Genomic DNA, 24,301 nt, shown 5'->3' with positions numbered 1-24,301 from the left:
GAAGCAGCACCGACAGAGGAGCATCTGCGGAGAACACGGTACCTTGAACTCTGACAGCCACTCTTCCACGACTGCCCGCTCGGACCCCAGCATCTTCCCTCCAGTCTTCTTTACCTAAGGCACAAGTTTAAGAAATGAACCCGAAGACAGCAGTACCTAGAGCTTACCAGAGGTGCATCATGTGTCCATCTCACTAGCCAAGAGACTCATCTAGTCTGTATTTAGATAGAGGCTTCCGCTCCGTTTGGAGTGCAATTACAACTGTTCAAAAATAAACCCTATTTTTAATGATACATCAGGAACCCCATCTTTATGCTTTCACATTTCCCCACTTTAAAATGGCAAAGAAGGTGTCCTTTAAGTGGATATAGTTATAATCTCAGGACCAGAGAGTCGGAGACAGGAGGATTGAGAAGTGGAGGTCAACTTGGGCTATGCAGTGAATTCTAAGACAGGCCTGTGCTACATGGCAAGACCCCGTATCAACAAAACAAAATGCTGAAAAACGGAGCGGTCAAGTGAAACCAAATTACATTATCGAAGACAAATACACAGAGCAAGTTATACACGACAGAACAAACTTTGTAACAAAATATACACATCAAATCTAGAAAAAGCAAGGGCCATATAGTTGTCAAACTAACAGCAGTATATGCATTATGCAAAACAAAGCAGATTCCTAATTTTTCTAAATGGAAAAATGTCTAACTAGCAAAACCAAACTGAGTAAGTCTGTAAATTATAATCCAATTAAAGTTTACTTTTTTTAAAAGCCTGGAAACAAATATATGATCAACTATTAAGTGATTGCAATTGAGGGTAGTCTAACATCTTTAGTTATGTATTAAAAATAAGGTCCATTGTATTTTATTTAATTAGATCTGCCTGCCTCTGCCTCCTGAGCACTGGGATTAAAGGCGTGCGCCGCCGCCACGCCCAGCTTCATGACCAGTCCTCAGTATAAGAGTTTAATTAGGAGAGATAGAGACACATCAGAGACAAATGGCAGGGCCTTGGAGGGAGAGGGCGGTTTCCTTTCAAAACCTGGAGGGAGGGCCAGAGAGACGGCTCCGTGGGTAAAGCATTTGCTGCCAGGCCTGATGTCCTGAGTCCGATCTAACACCCCACGGTGGAGGGGAGAACTGCCTCCCGAAGGCTGCCTCCACATACTGTGACTTCCACATCAGCACATAATGGGCTCACACCCCACCCCTGCCGGCAATAAATTAATACATGTTTTTACAAGTCCTAGAGAGGAGCTTCATTAAGAAAGACAGATTAGAGTACAAAAGGAAGAGAGATGGTAACATGTGGGGGTGGGACAGGGTGGGGTGTGTATGTGTGGGGAGCTGAAGGAGAAAGATGTCCTTTAGACAAATCCCCTGAACAACAGGATTTCCTGCCTTTTCTAGGTTTTCAGGACGATCAGAAGTTTTAGTATGATTTAGTCTGGCACAGCCTATGTGCTAATGGTCCAGATACTGGGTAAATTTACCTTGTAGCTTCAAGAGGGAGGGCTAAGCTTACTCATCCATCGCCTCCTCTGTTCTCCAAGACCTGTGTGCTCTAGACCTCATCGCAGGGGCCTGTCAGCTGTAAGGGGCCATGGTCTGATTTCTGAGAGAGAGACAGAGAGGGGGTGGGGGCGGGCAGCTGTAGGATCTACGATCTAATAGAATGCCCCTTGGACAGCTTCACTGTCTTTGACGACTTCACTCCATAAGGCAATCTGTCGCATACTCCGAAAACCAGTGTTTTCTGTAATGCTGGCTATCCTGCTCTCCTCACGTGGATTCACAGACACAGAACTAACTTATGACACCTTCTCAACCAAGTTCATTATTCCTCACAGGGTGGGGAGATGGTAAAGGAATACAGACACAACCAGGCGAATTCTGAACCCGTGAGTCTACTCCCTACAACAGTCACACTCAAGTCCGCAACACGTGACGGCTAGGTTCTGTGATGGCAGATCCCCGTCTGGATCGCCTCAGTTTTCACTGGATGGGTGTAAGGCTGGCGGCGTTGGGCCCCCTTGCCTACAGCCATTCTGGAGACATCGTAAACCACACCAGCTGTTGTTCACCAGGATGACGGATCTGGTGGTCAGACTCCACGCAGCACGAGCACCATCTTTGCAAGTGTTCTTGTGCCTTGTCCCGATTCTGAACCTTGTCAATACGAGGCTTTCACTGACATACCCTTGTCAGCCATTTCTGAGTTCCAACCAACTGCCCTCCTGGGTAGGTCCAGCTAAGTGACTGTGCTCACTCTCCGTTCTCTCTTGACGTGTCTTGGCATGAGTTTTCTATGAAAACGGTGGAATTGTGGGGACGTGTGCAGGATCATGGGTCAAAGCACAGTAGATTTGGGAATGAGTATCTGGGCTCTCTCTTCTCTTCCAAACCCCTCTCTGAGGAGCTAAGGATGACCTTTGAACTCTGAAGTGCTGGGATTACAGGCAAACAAAACAACACCTGGCCTTGATTGCATGTATTTTGCATGTCATTAACAAACCCTGGAAGAGCAGGTTTCTTGCTCTAGCCACATTTCAAATACTCAGAACCTACATGTGGTTATTTTCCCACATCAGAGAGAACAGAAAAAGAACACAGCCATGGTCACAAACGTTGCTTTGGACAACAGTGATGCAGATGAACCTGACAGCACAATTGTGCTGAATAAATTAACTAAACAGAAGTGGAATTCAGATAATACATTTGTTAAATGCAAATAATTCAAAAATTGAATTCAAAGGTAATAAGATATGATCATTTCAGGTAAAACTGTATAATAAATAAAGCTGCTCACCAAAGATTACCAAAAATTCTTAAAATGTTTAATCATATGGGAAATTTATTCTTCATCTTTTAAAAAGTTAAGGTCATAATTTTACCTGTCTTAAGATCAGTTTTCTAAAGGAGGAGGTGGCACAGGAATACGGCAGAGTTCAAGTGTGGAATTCATTTGTTGAGAGTTAAATATTTTCCAACTCTATAAAAAATAAAAATAGGAAATTCAAATAGTAAGAGAATATTCTCAACAACATAAACACAAAATGTTTTAAATAACACTCAGAAAACAGTTCTTCATTTTGTGTGTCTGCAGGTGCTGATGGTGCACATGTACATGTGTGAGGCTGCACACACCTGTGCATGATCATGTATGTGGAAGACACTGAGCACCCGCCTCTATTGCTTCCCACTTTATCCCCTTCCCACAGTACCGTTTTTGTTGTTGTTGTTGTTGTTGTTGGGCTGGCAGCCAGCAAGCCCCAGGGACCCTCCTGTCTCCATATCAGCATGTGGAGATAGAGCTGCCTGTCTCCATATCAGCATGTGGAGACAGAGCATGTGCCCCTCAGCACCGGGAGGACAGACACAGGCAGAAATGCCTGGCTTTTTACACTGAGCTCAGGTCCTCGACGTCTGTGCAGTAAGCACACTTACCACTCACTGTAGCTCACCTAACCTAAAACAGTCTGGAATAACGAGCACACTTGTACACCTTTATCATATCCAAGAAAAAAAACATTATTTTGGACACACAAAGTCTCAAATTTTAGCTTCAAGTGTCCCATTAATTATCTTTAAGATGTTGGGTAGGTTATTTAAATTGCTGGAGATTCACCTGAAAAAAAAAATCTATAAAATTAAGTCTTTTCCTTACAAACACTACTGACTCTGATTTTTGAAACATACTGTAGTGATGCATCCTTTCTCTCACAAGAGTTTCCTTTTGGCCTCTGCAGCCTCACCACAGCATGCATGCACCTACCCATCCATCCCCACTCCTAAACTAAATAAATAACAAATGGAAAATAGATTCTATAGCAGTCATGCTAACTGGTTTATAACAGAGATAATACTGCAATGCAACTGGAAAAGAAGAGTCTTAAAAAGATGTTAGGCAATTAGGGTATCTCTATGGAAAACAATGTATTAAAAAGATGTTAGGGGCTGGAGAGATGGCTCAGAGGTTAAGAGCACTGGCTGCTCTTCCACAGGTCCTGAGTTCAATTCCCAGCACCCATATGGTGGCTCACAACCATCTGTAATGAGATCTGGCTCCCTCTTCTGGCATGCAGGGATACATACAGACAGAACACTGTATACATAATAAATAAATAAATCTTTAAAAAAAAAAAAGATGTTAGGCAATTAGGGTATCTCTATGGAAAAGAATGCATTAAAAAGATGTCAGGCAATTAGGGTATCCCTATGGAAAACAACGTACTGTGACCCTCAACCTCACACTATTGACAGAAGTCAATTCCAGGGACCGGCAAGATGATTCCCTGGGCTAGGGCACTTGCTGCCAAGTTTGACAACCTGGGTTTGATCCCGGAAACCTCACGGTAAAAGGAGAGAACAGACTCCCAAAAGCTGTCCTCAGACCTGTACACATGTGTGTGCATGGACATCTTCCCCACTCCTGCCTCTAATTAAATGTTTAAAAGGAGGAAAATTCCAAGTGGAACACGGATCTAAGTGTTGGGGGCAGTGGGTGTGGAGCAAAACATCTATGTAAGCACCCAAATGTACCTTCCACCCTCCCCTTCCTCTTTGTTTTTTGAGACGGTCTCACAATGCAGTTGGTCTTGAAGTTGCAATCCTCCTTGCTTCAACCTCCCAAGCCCTGAGATTATGGCTCTATGCGCCACCATCATGCCCAACCTGGGCAAACATCTTAAAAATAAACCGAAAGCTCTGACGACAGCCACTGGACTATATCAAATCTGCTCAGCGCGTGGAGTCCATTTTCCTGGGATAGCAGAAGTAACATTCTGAAAATGTTTATAGACTTAATTTACAGAATCAATGAAATATCTACCAAAATTTCTGTGCCATATTTCACAGGTTTCGAGAAAATACCAGAATTCCTATGGAACCTAGAGTATTATTGGGGTATTATAAAACCCAACCTCCAATTATCCTATAGAGCCGTAGTGATAAAGACAGCCTGGTGCTGACATAGCACCACAGGCAGACCAGACTAGAGGACCTGCAGGTAAGAGGGCAAAGCTAAAAACCAAGTTCATTTTTTGACAAAGGAAGTAAAAACATACTTTGGAAAGAAGAACTTGTTCAACAAATGGTGTTGGTAAAATTGGATTTCCACCTACAGAAGACGAAATTAAATTTGTATCTTTCATCTTGTACAAAAAAAAAAAAATCAATTCAAAATGGGCCAAAGACCTTAAGACCAGAAACACTGAAAACTTGAAGAAAACATGGGGATACCCATCAAGATAGATACTGGGTTAGTTAAAAAGGACTTTCAAATAGAACACACAGCACAGGGACTCAGCCCAAGTGGGATTGATTACATGAGAATCAGTTTCTATATAGCCAAGGACACAGTCAGCAGCCCACACAGCAGCCCACACAGTGGGAGAATCTTTACCAGCCACACTTCAGACAGGGGGCTAATATTCAGAACTTACAAAGAATTGTAGAAATCAAAAACTATGGAAATAAAACTGTCAATCAACAAATGGGTAAATTAACTGAATAGATGGTTTTTGTTTTGTTTTGTTTTGTTTTAGGAAATACAAATGACCAATAATTATTTTTTTAAAGTATTCAATACCCCTCACCGTCAGGGAAATGCAAATTAAAACTACTATGAGATACCATCTTACCCAGGTAGAATGGCTGTCCGTCATCAACAAATCTGACAACACGTACTCACTGTCAGTGGGGGTGGAAATTAATACAACCTTTGTGGAAATCAGTTTGCATATTTCTCAAAAAATTAAAAAAAGAACTACCATATGATCCAGCATATACCCAGAGAATGACATACCCTCCCATAGAGATATTCACACTTCCAAGTTCATTGCTGGTTCATTCACTTTAGCAAAGATTTGGAACTAACCTATTAACCCATCAGCAAATGAACAGATAATGGGAATTTGGGGGGAAAATATGAGTACTATTCAGCTCTAAAGAAAAAATGAAAGTTTAAACATTTGCAGACAAGCCAGGTGGCACACGCCTTTATATCCCAGCACTCAGGTGGCAGAGCCAGGCGGATCTCTGTGAGTTCGAGGCCAGCCTGGGCTACAGAGCGAGATCCAGGACAGGTGCAAAGCTACACAGAGAAGCCCTGTCTCAAAAAACCAAATTTGCAGACAAATGGACAAACTTAGAATATATAATATTAAGTAAGGCCACACAATATCAGGAAAAAAAAACTTGCATGTTCTCTCTCCTATGAGGGATCCAGCCAACAATACATGTATGTGTGTAAACAAACGCACATGTGGATACAGCATGACACAAAGAAGAGCCAAGGAAGGCTCAATATTAGACAATATGGGACTGATGGGGGATTCAGTTATCAAAGACATGAGTTATGAGAGAGGGTATAAAGCTAATCGTTTTCTCTAGTTCTAATTCTTTTTTGATTGTGGATAAGGTCGTAAAATATATTTTAAAATCTGAAAGTTTAAAATCTAATGTGAAGCTCCACAGTTTCTATTCAAATGCCTATTCTCACTGTACAGAAGAATTTCACTGAGTTGTACAGACTCTGGGTCTCCTTAACTTCAGGGTGTAATATTTATTTTATTTGCAAGTTTTTTATTATAAAGTTTATTTTAAAATATAGTCTATTAAAGAATAATAAGATGGAGAACCATTGAAGAAAATATTTAACACTGACCTCTGGCCTCTACACACACTGTCATGCATGTGCATATGCACCTGTACACATGTATCCACACACAGAATAAAAGAAAAATCAAATCTAGGAAATGGCCTTCCCTTTGTCAACAGTGACAGGCAAACGTTTACCTTCTTCTTTGAAACTTTTGTTTGAGACAGGGTCTCACTACATAACCCTGGCAGGCCAGAAACTCACTATGTAGACCAGGCTGGCTTCAAACTCATAGAGATCTGTCTCCCTCTGCCTCCCCAGTGCTGCTGGGATCAAAGGTATGTTACAAATATATATATATATAACCTTAGGTCTCTCAATACTGGACACTGTCGGTGAAGAACAATCAACTTCCTTCCTAAATATTCAGGCCTCAACGTAAGGAGTGAAAACCTGGTGCCATCCTCATCTCTAATGGCCACAAGAAAACTAATTAGTACTTTGTGTATGTTAGGAAACTACCAGAATCCAGAAAAAGAAGTGTCACATGATTAGAGAACTCACAAAAGGCCACCAATCAGATTAAAGATTGATTAGAGAACACAGGGTCCTTCCTTCCTAAGTATGGAGACAGAAATGGTGGAAAGAACACAGGGAACTCAGAGCTCTGCCTGCCTCTGCTTCTGCCTCCCAATGCTGGGAATTAAAGGCATGCACCCACTATACCTGGATAAATATCTTTTTTGGGGGGGGGGTGTTTGAAGACAGGGGTTCTCTGTGTAACAACAGTTCTGGCTGTTCTGGAACTCACTCTGTAGATCAGGCTGGCCTCAAACTCACAGAGATCAGCCTGCCTCTGCCTCAGCGCTGGGACTTACAGAATGTGCCACCACTGCCTGGCTCTGGCTAAATATGTTTTTAAAAAATGTGCTAAATCAAACTGGTATATGAAAAACTGTAATGTGTGAGAAGAAAAAAAAAACATTATATCGGAACAATAGATTTTCCAGGGAAAAAAAATTAATGTACTTGAAAACAGAGCAACGTAAAATTAGTCAAGATAGAAGCAGAATTAAATAACCTGCACTTTATCAAGTGGGGGACCCAATGTAAACTCTTGTATATATTTGGTCATTCCAGTTTATCTAATTAAGCCGATGAGACCAGCAAGGTTATTCTAAGTGTATCCCCCAGACAAGGAGTCAGCATTAGTTAACTACCCTACAGAGGGTAAGGTGGACTACTTTTTAATCCACCGATTTCATACTGAAACTTGCCCAGCTATGTAAGAAAAACTAAGGGAATATGGCTACAAGACCTACCCACATGCAGGTAACTTTTCTTCCATCATCTGTAATTAATACCAACCATACTGAGATAACCAGGACATAACAAGGGCCAGCTCATCTTCAGAAAGTCTATTTTTGGCTGGGACTATAGCTCACTCAGGAGAGTGCTTGCCTAGCATGCACAGGTCTCTATAGCAACCATGAATGGTGGTGCACAACTGCAATCCCCACACTGGGAGACAGAAGCAAGATCAGAAGTTCAAGGTCATCTTCAATTACATGGGAGCTCTGGGCCAACTCTGGCTGGAAGTCCAATAGAAAGAAAAGAAAATACACTTTTTCATCATTACTGATTCTTATATAGTATTTCTAATTTCTTCTGCCTCAAACTATACATAGGAAAGCAGGTAATTTGCTATCTGAAAAACTTCTAAGATGACAAGTAATAATAGTATAAAACACCACCTTGGCTGGCCTGGAACTCATTATGTAAGCCATAGCTAGTCTCAAACTCATATAAATCAACTGCTTTTGCCTCCTGAGTGCTGGGATTAAAGATGTGCATCATCACAACCAACTTCAGGGGTCATAGTAAGAGTTTTGAAAGAAACCTTGAACAGTGTTGAGACTAGTAACAACTATTGAGAGTTCTGATTTTGGATTAAATGAATTTTGCATCAGGAGATGGCCATGAGCCTGTGGGGGCCCATAGGTGGAATGTGGTGTTTGAATGAGAAACGTCCCACACAGGTTCATGTATTTGAACACATGGTCCCTAGCTGATGGCACTGTTTGAGGAGCTTATGGAAACCTTAGAAGGTGAATTCTTTTTTATTTGTTTTGATTTTGTTTGTTTGTTTTGTTTTTCAAGACAGGGTTTCTCTATGTAACAGCTCTGGCTGTCCTGGAACTCACTTTGTAGACCAGTCTGGCCTTGAACTCACAGAGAGCCGCCTGCCTCTGCCTCCCGAGTGCTGGGATTAAAGGCAAGGATAAAAATGATTCATGAAAGCAACTAAAAGCGTCCCATTACTTGATAGTTTCCAAAACAGCTAATTAGCAAGACATTCTGTGAGACACTGAATGTTAGGAACTAGCAAGCAATGCTTAATTTAAAAACAACTGTGCACAATTAAGGCAACATTATACATCAGCCTAGCAACCCTCCCTGCTGGAAGATCAGCCTACTAAAGAAAAAGATAACGAAAACAGTGACTAGCGAACACCCTTCCTACTCAAAGATATGCCCTAGATGCCAATGATGCCAAGCCACATGATTTAGCAATGCTTGTCTTTTCCACCCGTGGCCATCTACTGCTTCAGTCACACTGGCTGTCTCGGTGTCTTCAGCATGTCAATCATCCGTGCTCTGCGCTGCCACCGCCCCGGGGCCAGCTGCTGACGTTGTTTTGTTAGTTTGCTCAGGTCTCGGCTGCAGGGGGGCTGCAGTCAGGGGTAGACATGCACTGCACAAGGCCTGTGTTCCGTCTTCAGCACTGCAAGACCAAACTATCCCCTACCCACTTTGTCCCACTAGAATATAAGCACAAGACACACGTGGGAGAAAGTAGTTATTCACCTCTATATCCACAATGTCTGGACAAAGTAATAGTCATTTCATAGACCAGAAAGGAAAGTTATGTAAATGGCACGCACTGAAGCAAGAAAATCGGGCAGCATAAGATTCAGAAAAACCTTACAGGAAGGCTGGGATTGGTACAGCAAAGAAACTGGTTAAAAGAGAAGATGGAAAAGCTTGCCAACCAAGACTGCCAGGTAACAGCTAAGGTGTGAACAAAACAAATCTATCACAATGCAAATACAAAAAAAGGCGGGCGCTATGCAAATGGCTCGCAGAGGGTCAAGCCCTCCTCACCATGCACACATCCCTGCCCAATTCCTTGCTCCAGAACACAGGAACCTGGACATCTTCACGGGTACCCACTGAGCTCTGCAATGACGGCAAAACACAACAGAGCAATGGCGTCAGAAAACCTGTCCTCCATAAGAGCAATGAAGCCTTAGAAACACTGTCGGACTCAAGTTCTCACCGACTGTGGAAACGAATCGGAAGCGTGAAGGAAACTGGGACGTGTATATTCGAGGAAGGCAGCTGTGGAGGTGGCTGGGTGGATAAAGCACAGGCCAGGGAAGTCTAAGGACCAGGGTTCAGAGTGGGGATCTCCAGAATGCAAGCAGAAGAGACGGCAGTGTTCTGGGGATGTCTTTCTGTAGGCTGTGAATATGTATTGCTCTGATTGGTTGATAAATAAAGCCGTTTGGCCTATGGCAGGGCAGGATGGAGCCAGGCGGGAAAACTCAAGGGAGACAGTGAGAAGAGAAAGGAGAGTAAGGGAAGATGCCAGCCGCCCCATCCAGGGAGCAGCATGCAATGGCCGCCCCATCCAGGGAGCAGCATGCAATGGCACACAGGTAAAGCCACAAAACACGTGGTGACATAAATTAATAGAAATGGACTGAGTTTAGTTATAAGAGCTAGCTAGCAAGAAGCTTGAGCTACAGGCCATGGCCATACAGTCTATAGTTAATATAAGCCTCTGTGTGTTGATTTGGGTCTGAGTGGCTTCGGGACCGGTGGGACACAGGAAAACTTTCAACACTCCTACAGGGAGATGGGTGGTGGGGACAGGGAAACCCCAGGAGGTTCAATGGCTTGAGGCAGAAACTCAACAAGAGACTCTGCTTCCAACAAGGGGAAGGTGAGGACCAGCAGCCTCACAAATCATACATGCTATGCATACATACATCACATCCATGTTCCCTACACATGGGGGTGGGGGTGGGAGGTAGAGGGTGAATTTTGGTTAAGAACAGAGAGCTTTGTAGAGTTTTAATCTGCCCTATTCCCATGCTCCACAACAGCTCTGAGAACAGCCCACAATCACAGTGAAAATCACAGGGGGCAGCCACTGAAGGATGCACAGGCCAAAGTGCCTTCAAGGCTTCATTCCCAGAGAATGTAATTTCCTGGAAGATCCCCATCTACAAAGCTATCATTGCTCGGCACCGACCTGGAGTTTAGCCAATATCAGGGTTCCTTGAGGTACTGGGAAAACAAACGGAACAAACATTTGGGCAACAAAAACATTAAAAAGAAAAGCTGGAGAATGAGCTGGGTGTGGTACCCCATGCCTACAAGCCCAGCACTTGGATCAGTTCAACATCATTCTCAGATCAAGAGGATCAGTTCAAGGTCATTCTCAGCTACAAGAGACCCTAGTTCAAAGGGGGGGGGGGAGTCCTAAAGATGAGATGTCCACACCAATTTCCAAGAGTCTAGAAGGTGATATTCCATTCAGAAAGACCTATATAAACATGCTAGGCATATAGTATGTTTAGGTAATATAGACACAACCATCAAGGTGTAAAAATAAATGCCAAGAAAATATGCTGAACTTAGAATAAACCTTTGAATAATAAACATTTAAAGAAGCTGATATTCAAAGAACAGAATGAGAAAAGGTAGTCTCTGGATTTGACCGAATTTTAACCTCTAAAAATTTTAACCCATGCATACCTAGCTAACAGACACAATTCAAAACAAGCTTTCTTTTTTTTTTTTTTTTTTTTGGTTTTTCGAGACAGGGTTTCTCTGTGTAGCTTTGCGCCTTTCCTGGAGCTCACTTGGTAGTCCAGGCTGGCCTCGAACTCACAGAGATCCGCCTGGCTCTGCCTCCCGAGTGCTGGGATTAAAGGCGTGCGCCACCACCGCCCGTCTTCAAAACAAGCTTTCTTAAGGTAAAGATATGTAAGCTAATGGACATTTTCCTTTTTGTGTTTGCCCTCCATTTTTATTGTAGTATAATACAAATATAAAATTTACCACTTTGCTGGGCAGTGGTGGCACACGCCTTTAATCCCAGCACTCGAGAGGCAGAGACAGGCAGATCTCTGTGAGTTCAAGGCCAGCCTGGTCTATACAGTGAGTTCTAGGACAGGCTCCAAAGCTACAGAGAAACCTTGTCTCATAAAAACCAAAAAATAAAAATAAAAATAAAATTTACCACCTTCTCAGTGATGTTAACATGATTCATATGGTTGTACAATCACGATCTTCACATTCTTCTCATCTTGCAAAACTCAGACTCTGTAACCATTACATGACACTCCCCATGCTGCCTCTCCCCATCCTCTCCCTAACAGCCACCGCGCTGCTGTGTGTCTTGGTTTTTGAGCGCTCTAAGTACCTTATAAAAGTAGAATCAGCTAGTATTTCATGTGACTAGCTAATGTCCCTTAGTATAGTATCTCCAAACTTCATACCTGTTACAGAATACTGCAGAATGTCCTTCCTTGTCAAGTCTAGACAAGATTTCAGTGTATACATAGGACATTTTACATTTTGCTAATCAATTCGTCTGTTGATGGGTACTCGGACTGTTTCCAAGTTTTAGGTATTGTCAATGATGTTAAAATGAACATTAATTAGTGTGTGTGTATACATATATTTCCTCAAGACCCTGACCCTAATTCTTTTGGGTATTATACATAATGCAATCTCTAAAAAGGGAAAGAAGGAAACTTAATCAAGGAGACTGAGTGTCCTGGTGCACACTTGTAATTTCAGCACTTGAGGCTGAGGCAGGAGGACACCAAGTATCTAAAAAAAGTCAGTCTAGGGTACATCATGAGATCATTTCAAAAAAAAAAAAATCAAACAAAAAAATTGAGGGGAACGGGGATGGAGAGATGGCTCAGTGGTTAAGAGTACTCTTCCAGAGGACCCAGGTTCAGTTCCCAGCAACCACACAGCTGCTCAAAACTGTCTGTAATGCCAATTCCAGGGAACCCAAAACCCATGGCAAAACACTAATGCATATAAAATAATATTTTTTTTAAAAAAAATTGAGGGGAATGAATTAGGAGCAGGCATCTAAGAACCAATACATTTCCTCCTTTCCAACAATGACTATTATTAACTCTTAAATAAATAGTATTAGAAAAGTTTTAATGTACATTTTCTAATTTTAAATATAATTAAATGTATATGAAGCATTTATCTTTAAAATTTTATAACAACAGCCAGGCAGCGGTGGCGTATGCCTTTAATCCCAGCACTCGGGAGGCAGAGGCGGATCTCTGTGAGTTCAAGGCCAGCCTGGTCTACAGAGCGAGATCCAGGACAGGTAGAAAAACTACACGGAGAAACCCTGTCTCAGAAAAAAAAAAAAAGTTTATAACAACAAATTAAGAAAAGAGCTAATCAGATAATCCTCTTATAGTATTGCTAATGAATTTCTTCCCTATTCTAAGGTTTTAGATTTATTGTTTTTCTTTGTAAGTGTACGAGCATTTTGTGTGCATGTATGTCTGTGCAGTATATGTGTGCAGGGCCAGCGGAGGTCAGAACAAAGTGTCAGAGACCCTTGGAACTGGAGTACAGACTGTAATGAGTTGCCATGTGGGTGCTGGGAATTGAACTGGGATCTTTGGAAGAACAGTCAGTGCTCTCAACCCGAGCCATCTCTCCAGCCTCTGAGGTTTTATACATGCTCAGTCTAAATTTTCTCCTTTAAGATCACACATTCCTCTAGGGCTTATTTTTACTAGCTAGTATTCTATAGCATGGACTATACTGGCTGTCCTAGTTAGGGTTGCTGTTGCTGGGATGAAACCCATGACCACAGCAACCTGAGGGGAAGGGTTTTCTTGGCTTCCACGTCTAGTCCATCACTGAAAGAAGTCAGGGCAGGAACCCAAGCAGGGCAGGAAGCTGGAGGCAGGAGCCGATGCAGGGGTATGGAGGGGTGCTGCTTACTGACTTGCTCCCCATGGCTTGCTCAGCCTGCTTATAAGACCCAGGACCACCGGTCCCACCCACAATGTGCCAGGCCCTTCCACACCAATCACTAATGAAGAAAATGCCCTCCAGGCTTGCTTACAGCCCAATTTTCTGGAGGCTTTTTCTCAGCCGAGGCTCCCTTCTCCCCAGTGACTCTACCTTATGTCAAGCTGACATGAAACCAGCCAACACACTGGTGCTTTTCAGACATTTTCCATCATCTATATACTATATACTCTACACATCCTCTGTAACTGTCATTATCCCGATTTCACAGACGAGGAGACAGGCACCGAGGGATTAAGTCATTTCCCAAGGTCACATAATCAGTAGCTAGTAGGTCAACTCTGTCAATCTAGACTCTGAGGACTGGTTTTCCTCACCAGACAGGGCCTTGCACTCTCTAGTCTAGGCTGGCCTCGAACCTGCAGCTCTGCTTTACCTTAAACTGAGCCAAACAACCCTTCTTCCTTCACGGGTTCTTGTCCAGCACTCTGTCGCGATAACGAGAGAACAGTGCAGAAGCGCCCTGACAGGCCAGCTTAAATTCTAGAAGTAACACAAATCACGTTAGTGTGCTGCTGCTTCCTCACATTTCCCAAATAACCCAGAAGGCTGCCTGTTTTAAAAGGAGCCCAAGGCAAGCTGGGCATGGCAGCATACAGCTACTCTGCTCTTGGGGATACCTTCAACTATGAGCTAACTATCCTCCTCCTCCTTCAACTCTCCAGTGAAAAATCCTCTTACAAAGCTTCCCCTCCATCAATGCAGCCTTCCCAACAACGCTCCCATCCCAACAACTGTCAACCGAGGGTCCAGGGCTGTGAAAAGAACTCATAATACCTAAAAAAGAACAAAGTTCTAATTCTTTTATGAATGCATAACTAAGACTTATATTCCCATTATATTATGAATGTACATGGGGCGCACAAAATTTTCTGTCATTTGGATGCTTAATAGAAATTTGTTGTTCCTTTTTACTCTGGCTCTTTTGCGGGGGTCCACCACCCAGTTCCCAAATAAACTGCACATGGAGGCTTATTCTTAATTATTAATGCCTGGTCTTAGCTTGAATTGTTTCTAGCCAGCTTTCCTTAACTTTAACTTATCCCGTCTACCTTTTCCCTCTGGCTTTTCCCATTCTCTTACTTCTATAAATCTTACTCTTACTCCATGACTGGCTGTGTAGCTGGATGGCTGGCCCTGGAGTCCTCCTCCTTCTCTGGCTGCTAGATCTTCCCTCCCAGATTTCTCCCTCTATACATTCTCTCTGCCTGTCAACCCCACCTATCCTTTCTCCTGCCTTGCCATTGGCCGTTCAGCTTTTTATTAGACCATCAGGTGTTTTACACAGGCACAGTAACCCAGCTTCAGAGTTAAACAAATGCAACATAAACAAAAGTAACACACCTTAAGACAATATTCTACAGCTGAAATTACAGGTATTTTTCACTGTCAAGTTAACAGTTATTAGAGACATTAAAATATCATTTGTGTCCCATCCTGGATAAGAATATTTCTAATCTCATTTACCCATATAGTTAGACAAACATTATCCTAGTTGTTTCTTTGAGGTTACTATGGATGACACTTAACTACCTGTAGACCAAGAGAAACAGATTTCCTTTACTGGGGGTGGATTTCACATAATCAGTTGAAGGCCCAAACACAACAAAATTGCTAAACCTTTCCCATGTAAGAGTGTTCTTCCTGCCCAAATATGCCTTTCCTCTAGGACATCAGCATTTTCTTGTTTTGGGGGATCAAAAATCTGTCCTTTCTGGGTCTCAAGCCAGACAATTTTGGTGTAAAATAACTACATCATCTTGTATTTTTGGCATTTGGACACTGAAAGGAACTACATTAACTCTGTTGAGCTGCTTACCAACTTATCTTGCGGTTCTTGAGACTGGTTAGCTTAGTCATATGAGCCAATTTCTAACCAATTTCATAATGAATCACACACAGCATCCTCTATTAGTGGTTGTTTTTCTAGATAACACTGATAAAGAGCCTTTTGGAACAGAGAATGCTTATATTAGGTGGTGCACCAGTATGCACTCTTCAGAAAGGCAGCATCTAGGATCAGTTGATTAGCAGACATCAAATCAGAGGACAAATGTTGGCGGAACATAAAATAAGAGAGTGACTCTTAGGACCCCTTCTTCCTGGGTTGAGGAACAGCCTTCTTCCTCTACCTTAGAACATGAAAAAGTTCACTTCTTTCCATTTAATAATAATGCCCCTCCAAAAAGACCGCCTCCTCCTCTCCCTGTTACACCCTGTAAAAACTGATGTGGTAGACAAAGGCATAGTGGTAGCTATTCCCAATAGACCTTAAAACTTAAGACTTTTCCATGTCAGAAACTTGTGTACAAGTGTATAAGTCCTATTATTAAACTACAACTTTGCTGCAGGCCACAGGAATATATCATAAGAACTCAGCTGGTTATGGCAAAGTCACTACCTGGAGGAATCAAGGAATTCCTCCAGAGGAAGCCAAATCCCAAGGAGTTTTTGGTGTTACTTGGCTTGTTATATATCAGCTGTCTTCTGTTATGAAAATCATGTGTGCCTTCATAGTTTTCCCAATTGACTTTTCCCTAAGAAAAGCTAACAGTGTGGACTGATCACTCTCTGGACATACACATTCCAGGTATTTGGAGAACAGCCTCAGGAAAGGCTTTCTCTGGAATCAGATATCTCCCTTAGCCACTTTCAAGGACTACAGGAAACACCACCCAGGTGGGTGCCCAACTTCTAAGGATAACAATGATAACAGCCCACCTGCAAGTCTCCTGACTTAAGGTAAATTCCACAAGGAGACACCACCTAGGTGAGATGGACGTTAATTAATAGCTTTACACAATTTAGCTTGGACCCTCCCTTTATATACCAGGACTTCCAGGGCACGAGAGGACAGAGAAGAGAAAAGAGAATGGAAGAACTAGATGGGTAAGAACTTGAGAGGAACAAACTGAGATAGGGAAGAACTAGATTGAAGGGCTAGAAGACAGGACTAGAGGAACGAGATGGAAGATGAGGAAGAGCCAGATGGGGAAGAGCCAGATGAGAGAGAATGAGATGCGGATAGAGAAGGAGATGGGAGAGGAGATGATATGGGAAGGAACAAGATGGATGAGAACCTAGAAGGGGCAGAACTAGATGAAGGAATTAAGATAGAACCTAGAGGGGACCACAGACAAGTGTAGAGAGAAATCAGGCTAGAAATGAGCTAAATACGAGAACAGAATATAAGCTTGTAACTGACACAGAATAATAAAGTATATGGACTAAGGAGTTTCGTGTACGTAGATTCATTTCTTCTCATCAAAGATTAATTATCAGCTGGTTGTAGATTCTTCCCAGATCCTAGAAGGGGACTATCGGGGGGCTGGGACCCCCATGGTCCCTGATACAACTTCTCTAGAGCAGAGCGTGTTCTCTGTTGTGTTTGCATTTCTAGTTCTTCAGATCAAGTATATAGTTATTCATATTAAATGAATAGCTTCACAGCAATAGCTGAGCAGTCAATGACACAGTAAAGAGGAAAAGCAGCAAATATGAAAACGATTACTAGTTTATACACAACATAGCGCCCTAGCCCTGAGCCCACGGATCTAGTCTACACACTCGACTAAAGCCACCTTTAAACTTGATTTGCAATTGTGTATAACAAAAGACTGAGTTTCTCTTGTTAAAAATCAAAGAAGTGCCAGGCGGTGATGGCACACGCCTTTAATCCCAGCACTCAGGAGGCAGAGCCAGGTGGATCTCTGTGAGTTCGAGGCCAGCCTGGTCTACAGAGTGAGTTGCAGGACAGCCAAGTATACACAGAGAAACCCTGTCTCGAAAACAAAACAAAACAACAACAACAAAAATCAAAGAAGTTCTGCATAAGGTTTCTAAAAATGTTTCTTAAAAATGAATGTGTGCACTTTGTTTTTTCTTTCTTCTGCCTAGAACTGGTCAGTATCACTAGGTGACTCTGTGAATGGAAGACACAAACTGAACAAGGTCAAAGAAAACCAAGGGAGCCTGGATCCCTGACAAGCCTGAGGTGCATCATTCCTACACTGTCTATTTCTGATTTTTAAGAATTTAAATAAAGAGGTGAACTTTTTTTTTTTTTTTTTTTTGGTTTTTCGAGACAGGATTTTTCTGTGTATCCCTGGCTGCCTGTCCTCGAACTCAGAGATCTGCCTGCCTCTGCCTCCTGAGCACTGGGATTAAAGGTGTGCGCCACCACACCTGGCTAAGCAGAGGTTATCTATCTGTTTTCAGCTACCGAAATACAATTCCCAACCGGTAAGGAAGACAATGGCTTTAACAACAAAGCAGTGGCACCAGACACCTCCGCCTTCAGAGGAGCCTCCGTGTGATACAGAGTGAGTGTCAGATGTTTCTACTGTAGGGAGGGCCTCTCCCCTCTGAGGGCACAGCACAGTCACGATTCAGCTGACCAGGCGAGGAACCCAGCACACTGACAGCTGCCACACCACAGTACTGCAGTCTCTGGCAGAGACCGCAGCTTACAGCACAGAAAAGTAACACAGCTCACAAGGCTGTTACCAGAAAAACAAAACTACAAGAAAATCAGAACTAGGGGAATGAAACATTTTATTGAAAAGAAAGTGTTAAAGGTTGTTTAAGGGGCTGGAGAGATGGCTTAGCAGTTAGGAACACTGGTTGTGTTCAGGGCCCAGGTTCAATTCCCTACTCATATGGTAACTCACAGCTGTCGCCAGTTCCAGGGAATCCGACGCCCTCTGCTGGCCTCCGTGGGCATCACATGCACACAGTACACAGATGTGCACCCATAAACATAAAATAAGCTGTAAAAATTTGAAAAGCTGTTCAAAAGTTGTAGTACTTCTTCTTTAAAAAGAGAAAAACTGACTCAGATTTAAACTTAAAGAAATGCTGATATAGCAAAAGTTAAGGCTGACTTCCACGATCCCATTTTTCTAATTCATAAAAATCTTAAATAAATCCTTCATACTTGCCATTTAATGTCTTTACACTTGTGTTTTAAACTTTAAACTATTTTTACAATTATTTATTTTGTGTGTTGTACGAGTATGGGTCACACACACCACTGTGTGTGTGGAGATAAGGGAACAACTTTCAGGAGCTGAGTCTCTTTCCCCCTTGATGTGGGTTTGGGGGACCGAGCTCAGATCGACAGGCTTCCTCAGATGGACAGGCCTCCTCAGATGGACAGGCTTCCTCAGATGGACAGGCCTCCTCAGATGGACAGGCCTCCTCAGATGGACAGGCCTCCTCAGATGGACAGGCTTCCTCAGATGGACAGGCCTCCTCAGATGGACAGGCCTCCTCAGATGGACAGGCTTCCTCAGATGGACAGGCCTCCTCAGATGGACAGGCCTCCTCAGATGGACAGGCTTGCAGGAGACAGCCTTCGTCCACTGAGCCATCTTACCTCACAGACTTACACAAAGGATTACATAAGACAACATTATAAAATACAAATATGCCAGGTTTCATTGTCTTTAATAAAAGACCAGCTGACAATCCAGTAAGTCCAGTACTGGGTCTACATCCAAAGGGAGAGAAATCAGTATTGAGAGACACTGGATCTGCGCTTCTTGCAGTACTAGTCACAATAGCCAAAAAAACAGAAGCAGTTCAAATGTCTACCAACTGCTGAATGAATAAAGAAAATGTGTCATATATATAACAGAGTATTACGGAGTTCAAGGATGAAATCTTGTCATCAATGACAACATGGATGAACCTGCAGTACATTGTGTTAAATGTTAGTTACAGAAAGACAAATATCACACGATCTCACTCTTACACAGAATCTTAAAAACTGGGTTTCATGGAGACAGAGAGTAAAGCAGTGATTACAAGAGGTTGGGGGGATATAAGGGAGGGACAGGAAAAGGTCAGTTACCATTCTGATGCTGTTCACAGTGAGGTGAGTGCAGATGACCGCAGTCATCTACATTTCAAAGAAGCTAGGATTTTCAATGTTCTCACCATATATACAAAAGACAAATACTGGAGGAGTTGAGAAAGCTCACCTCGATTTGAATGTTACAGAATGTATGCATGTAGTATATATGTATACACTAAAACATCATATAGTACCCCAGAAGTATATATAACTATGTGCCGATTAAAAAACCAAAACAAGCCGGGCGGTGGTGGCACACACCATTAATCCCAGCACTCGGGAGGCAGAGGCAGGTGGATCTCTGTGAGTTCAAGACCAGCCTGGGCTACAGAGTGAGTTTCAGGAAAGGCTCCAAAGCTACACAGAGAAACCCTGTCTCGAAAAACGAAACGAAACAAAACAAAACAAAAAAATCAAAATGAGGCAGGTGAGATGGTTCAGTGGGTAAAGGTGCTAAGTACTAAGTCTGACAAGCTAAGCTCAGTCCTCAGAACCCATATGGTAAAAGGAGAGGACCAACTCCCCAAAAGTGGCTCTGACCTCCACACGTGTGAGCCACACATACAAATATACACACTAAATAAACAAAGCGCTTTTTTTTTTTTTTTTTTTTTTTTTTTTGGTTTTTCAAGACAAGGAGACAGGGTTTCTCTGTGTAGCCCTGCCTGTCCTGGAACTCTGTCTGAAAACCTGGTTGGCCTTGACCTCACAGAGATCTGCCTGCCTCTGCCCCTCAAGTGCTGGGATTAAAGGCATGTGCCACCACTGCCCAGCTAATGAAATGTTTTTAAAAAAAGATAAAATAGCTGGGTTTGATGGCACATAGCTGTAATCCCAGCACTTGAGAGATTGAGGCAAGATCAGAAGTTCAAGGCCAGTATTCAGGACATGAGATCATGACTCAAAACTAAGTAAATGATAAACTAAAAGAAAAAACCAGTAGAACCAAGAATATCTATGAGATGTCTCAGAGGGTAGAAAGTGCTTGCCTGTAAGCCTGAGTTTGATCGCCTAGGACCCACAGGGGAAGAGAACTTCAAAGCTGTCCTCTGACCACACACACACACACACACACACACACACACACACACACACACATCCCTGCCAAAAGCATGTGTGCATAAACAGTAACAAATTATTTTTCAAAGACCAAAGGATTACTTAGATAAAAGATCTATAAATAAAATCTTGACTGTTTTGTTTCTTGGTTGTTTTTGAGACAGGGCCTCACGTAGCCTAGGATGAGACGACCTCAGACTTGCTGCAGCTAAACTCTGGGGTCACAGGCGTATGCTCCCATGTCTGGTTTATGATGTACTAGGAATTGAAGCTAGCCAAACATTCTACCCGACAGAGCTACATTTTCAGTCTCAAAATGTTAAAGGAAACATTATAAAACCAAGTATGAAGCATGCTTGTAGTTCCATCATTCAGAAGGCAAAGGCAAATCCAGCTTGGACTACTAGCGAATCCCCATCTCAAAATAACCCAGAAGCAAAAGCAAACAACAGCCAAGAAAACATCAGGATTCCAGCTTCAGTACACTAAAAAGATGATAAAAGAGAAAATACAGCCAGGTGAGGTTAGCGCCACCCATGATGCCAGCACTCTGGAAAGGGGAGGATAATTATGAATGAATTCATAGCCAGCCAGAGCCACACAGTAATACCGGTCTCAGAAAAAAAGAAGCAGGGGAGAAAGTCACGTGACGGACAATGAATTAACTTAAAGTTTTTTGAAGGGTACAGTTACTCTATAACAAAATGACCATTCGGTGACCCTCCTTTACCGGTCAATGTCAGTGCCCTTTACCATATTCTGTGACTATTATTTTGGCAGCTAATCCTCAAACCTAAAAATTATTATAATTTTGTGAATACTTAAATCACACCACTTTATATATTACACATCTGGATTTACACTCCTTCCCATTTACTTCTTTTCATACTTGTCTCCAAAGAGCCAGATCTTGAAACATTAGTTCTAAAGTCCATGAATTTCTAAACTTGACCCATGTTAAGGTCAAAAGATTTGCAATTCTAAGTTTACTACATATTATTGAGTGAATATTGTTCATATATCAATCTACATAATTATATCAAAGTTCCGCTGAAAACTGTTTAATCAAGTAAACGTGCAATTCTTTTTTAAATTTATTTATTTATTTTGGATTTTCGAGACAGGGTTTCTCTGTGTAGCCCTGGCTGACCTAGAACTCACTCTGTAGCCCAGGCTGACCTAGAACTCACTCTGTAGCCCAGGCTGGCCTCTGTACTCAATCCTCCTGCTGCTGCCTCCCAAGTGCCTGATTTAAAGTCGTGCACTACCACCACCAGGCTAAACTTGCAATTCTTATTTCCCAATTTTAATTTAATTCAAGGACACTATAGTTTTCTGACACTAGGAAAACAAAATAAGTAACTACCTGTGCAAATTAATTAGTACAGGACTAATCTGTGAAAGAAATTTGCTTGACTTATGGAAAGCAGTTCAGTGCCAAGTAAAGACTAATTCAAACCAAACCATTCGGCACATCTTTATCTTTGGCTGGAAAAGCTGCCCTAGCTGTGACATTAAACGAAAACAGTTTATCGAGCTATAAACTACTGGGAGATCTGGCAGCTGGTTCACTCAGCTAAAGCGGCTGTTACTGGCTCATACCACCAAGTGACAGAAGCGGAACTGGAGCAAAGATTCTAAAGTGTAGGCCAGATACAAACCAAAGCATTCAGGGATTTCTTTTTCCTTGCAAAATGCATCTACCTCCTTTATACCAAGATTCTAAAGGGACGCATAGATAAAATATATGCATGTGTCCCCTTTTTTAAAAACTAAAAAAACCTTCTGGACTATTTTTGAGATACTTCTATCTTCACAGAGAATTCTCAAAGTAGGTCTGATTCTTTTGTGTGTACTGTGTGCATGTATGTGGTGTGTGGCTGCTGTATGTGGGTGCACACATGGGCAGGTGAGTGTGCAGGTGAAGGTCAGAGGTTGATGCCACTGTCTCCCTCACCCACTCTCCACCTTACATACGCTGAGGCATGCTCAGCTGACCCAAGGCTTGCCAGTTTGATTAGTCCAACAGCCAGCTTGCACTGGTGATTCTGTCTCTGCCACCTAAGCGTTGGGATTACGGATTGGCCACCAACGCCCATCTGGCATTTACGTGGGTCCTGGAGATCCCTTTTTGAAAGTACTATATTAACAGCAAGCATAAGAAACGGAGCTGGAAAAAGGGACAAGCTCATCAGAAGGCTGGGGCAGCAGAGAACTGTATAAACAGTAGGTGTAAACCATCTTCACAGATTTCTGGCCAGCATTCACTGGAATCCACTCTATTACATTTTAGACACTGAGAAGTATCCAGTTCCTGTAATGGGAAAAAGTCCATGGTCTACTAACCAGGTAAAAATGTAAAAGGAATCTATTCTGGGGGTGGGTAAAGGAAACAAATAATGACAGACATTAAAAGAACAGCAAAATATTGTTTTGTGTAGCTGACAATACAACTTGATCGAGGCTTCTGCCTATGTTATATCATTTTAGTTTTTAATTATGTAGTACTGTGTTTTTCTATAATAAAGCTTAGGATGAAAATCATTCTAGAACTTAATACACTACAATATATTTGACAAAGAGATGTCAAAGCTGTATACTAGTAGCAATGAAACAAATCCACACTGCCTATTAAGACAGCTTTTGGGACTGGCTGTGATGGCACAGGCCTTTAACTCCCATACTTAGGAGGCAGAGGTGGGTGGATATTTGTGAGTTCAAGGCCTGTCTGGTCTACATAGTGAGACTGGAAGAAAAAAAAAAGACGGATTAAGAGTTATATTAAAAAACAAAACTTTCAAGATCAATTTTGAAGCAAGCAATATTTCCTTACAATCAATGTTTCAAATTACTTACAAATAGCGTTGACACAGAAATCACAATCTCTTATAATTTATAAATAATCATCCAGACGCTATTAGATGATAATTTGGGATAGTGTTTCTTAAACTATTTGGTAATTCCCTACTGCCTGTTCGATTTCTGGCATTCTACAATGACACCTACTGGCCACTGAAAATCAGCCATTAGTTCTCTAAGATAGCTAGAGTAGGCTGGTTACATAAGAGAAACACACAGAAACACACACACTCTCTCTTAAATCAACCTACCTAAAGGCAAAGATTTGTTTCCAGGTATGGAAAGCATTAAAGCATTCCACCTAAAGCAAAAATATGAGTTTTCTTTGTGACTAAGATAGCATTATTCTTGTAAAAAGACAAAAGACAAGGAATGAAACACAAATATTTTTAAATTTTACTTAAAGCACTAACAAATACCTCAGTGCGATGGACATTCCAAAACAAATTCTAACTACCCATTTCTTTTCAAATGATATTCTGAGAGGAAAAAAACCCCAAAATTCTCATTTTATATGTACTAACATAAATGACCAATAGTAGGGGAAAAAAATCAGATCTTAGAAAGTTTTCCTGACATGTAGTTCAAAAACAAGCCCAGAAAGACACTTCCTGATACTACATTTATCTTCATCTTCTAACTTGAAGGCAGCATCTCACGCAGCTTACATTTCAGTAATTTATAGTGCTGCTTTTAAAAAATATTTTCCAGTCTTTTAAGGTTAGTTTTCCAATGAGTTACAAAAATCAAATGCCTTTCTACAAT

At 42.0% G+C, this 24,301-nt stretch overlaps 1 protein-coding gene across 4 annotated transcripts in view; it reads right to left on the bottom strand.

Moving 5' to 3' along the window:
- Nucleotides 1-24,301, bottom strand: part of Hycc2 (hyccin PI4KA lipid kinase complex subunit 2) — a 58,991-nt gene that overhangs the window by 33,396 nt on the left and 1,294 nt on the right. For all 4 annotated transcript variants that reach the window (XM_042260330.2, XM_076550481.1, XM_076550482.1 and 1 more), the window contains exons 2-3: nt 2,897-2,994; nt 43-114 (exon numbers count right to left, since the gene is read on the bottom strand). In XM_042260330.2, the coding sequence (XP_042116264.1) occupies nt 43-93 (51 nt within the window). In that variant the 5' untranslated portion in view covers nt 94-114; nt 2,897-2,994. The remainder of the gene's footprint in view (nt 1-42; nt 115-2,896; nt 2,995-24,301) is intronic.

The sequence above is a fragment of the Peromyscus maniculatus genome, chromosome 13 (genome assembly GCF_049852395.1).
Source record: "Peromyscus maniculatus bairdii isolate BWxNUB_F1_BW_parent chromosome 13, HU_Pman_BW_mat_3.1, whole genome shotgun sequence".
NCBI lineage: Eukaryota > Metazoa > Chordata > Mammalia > Rodentia > Cricetidae > Peromyscus > Peromyscus maniculatus.
The sequence above is the reverse complement of the archived record's forward strand: the minus strand, read 5'-3'. Positions and strand labels throughout refer to the sequence as shown.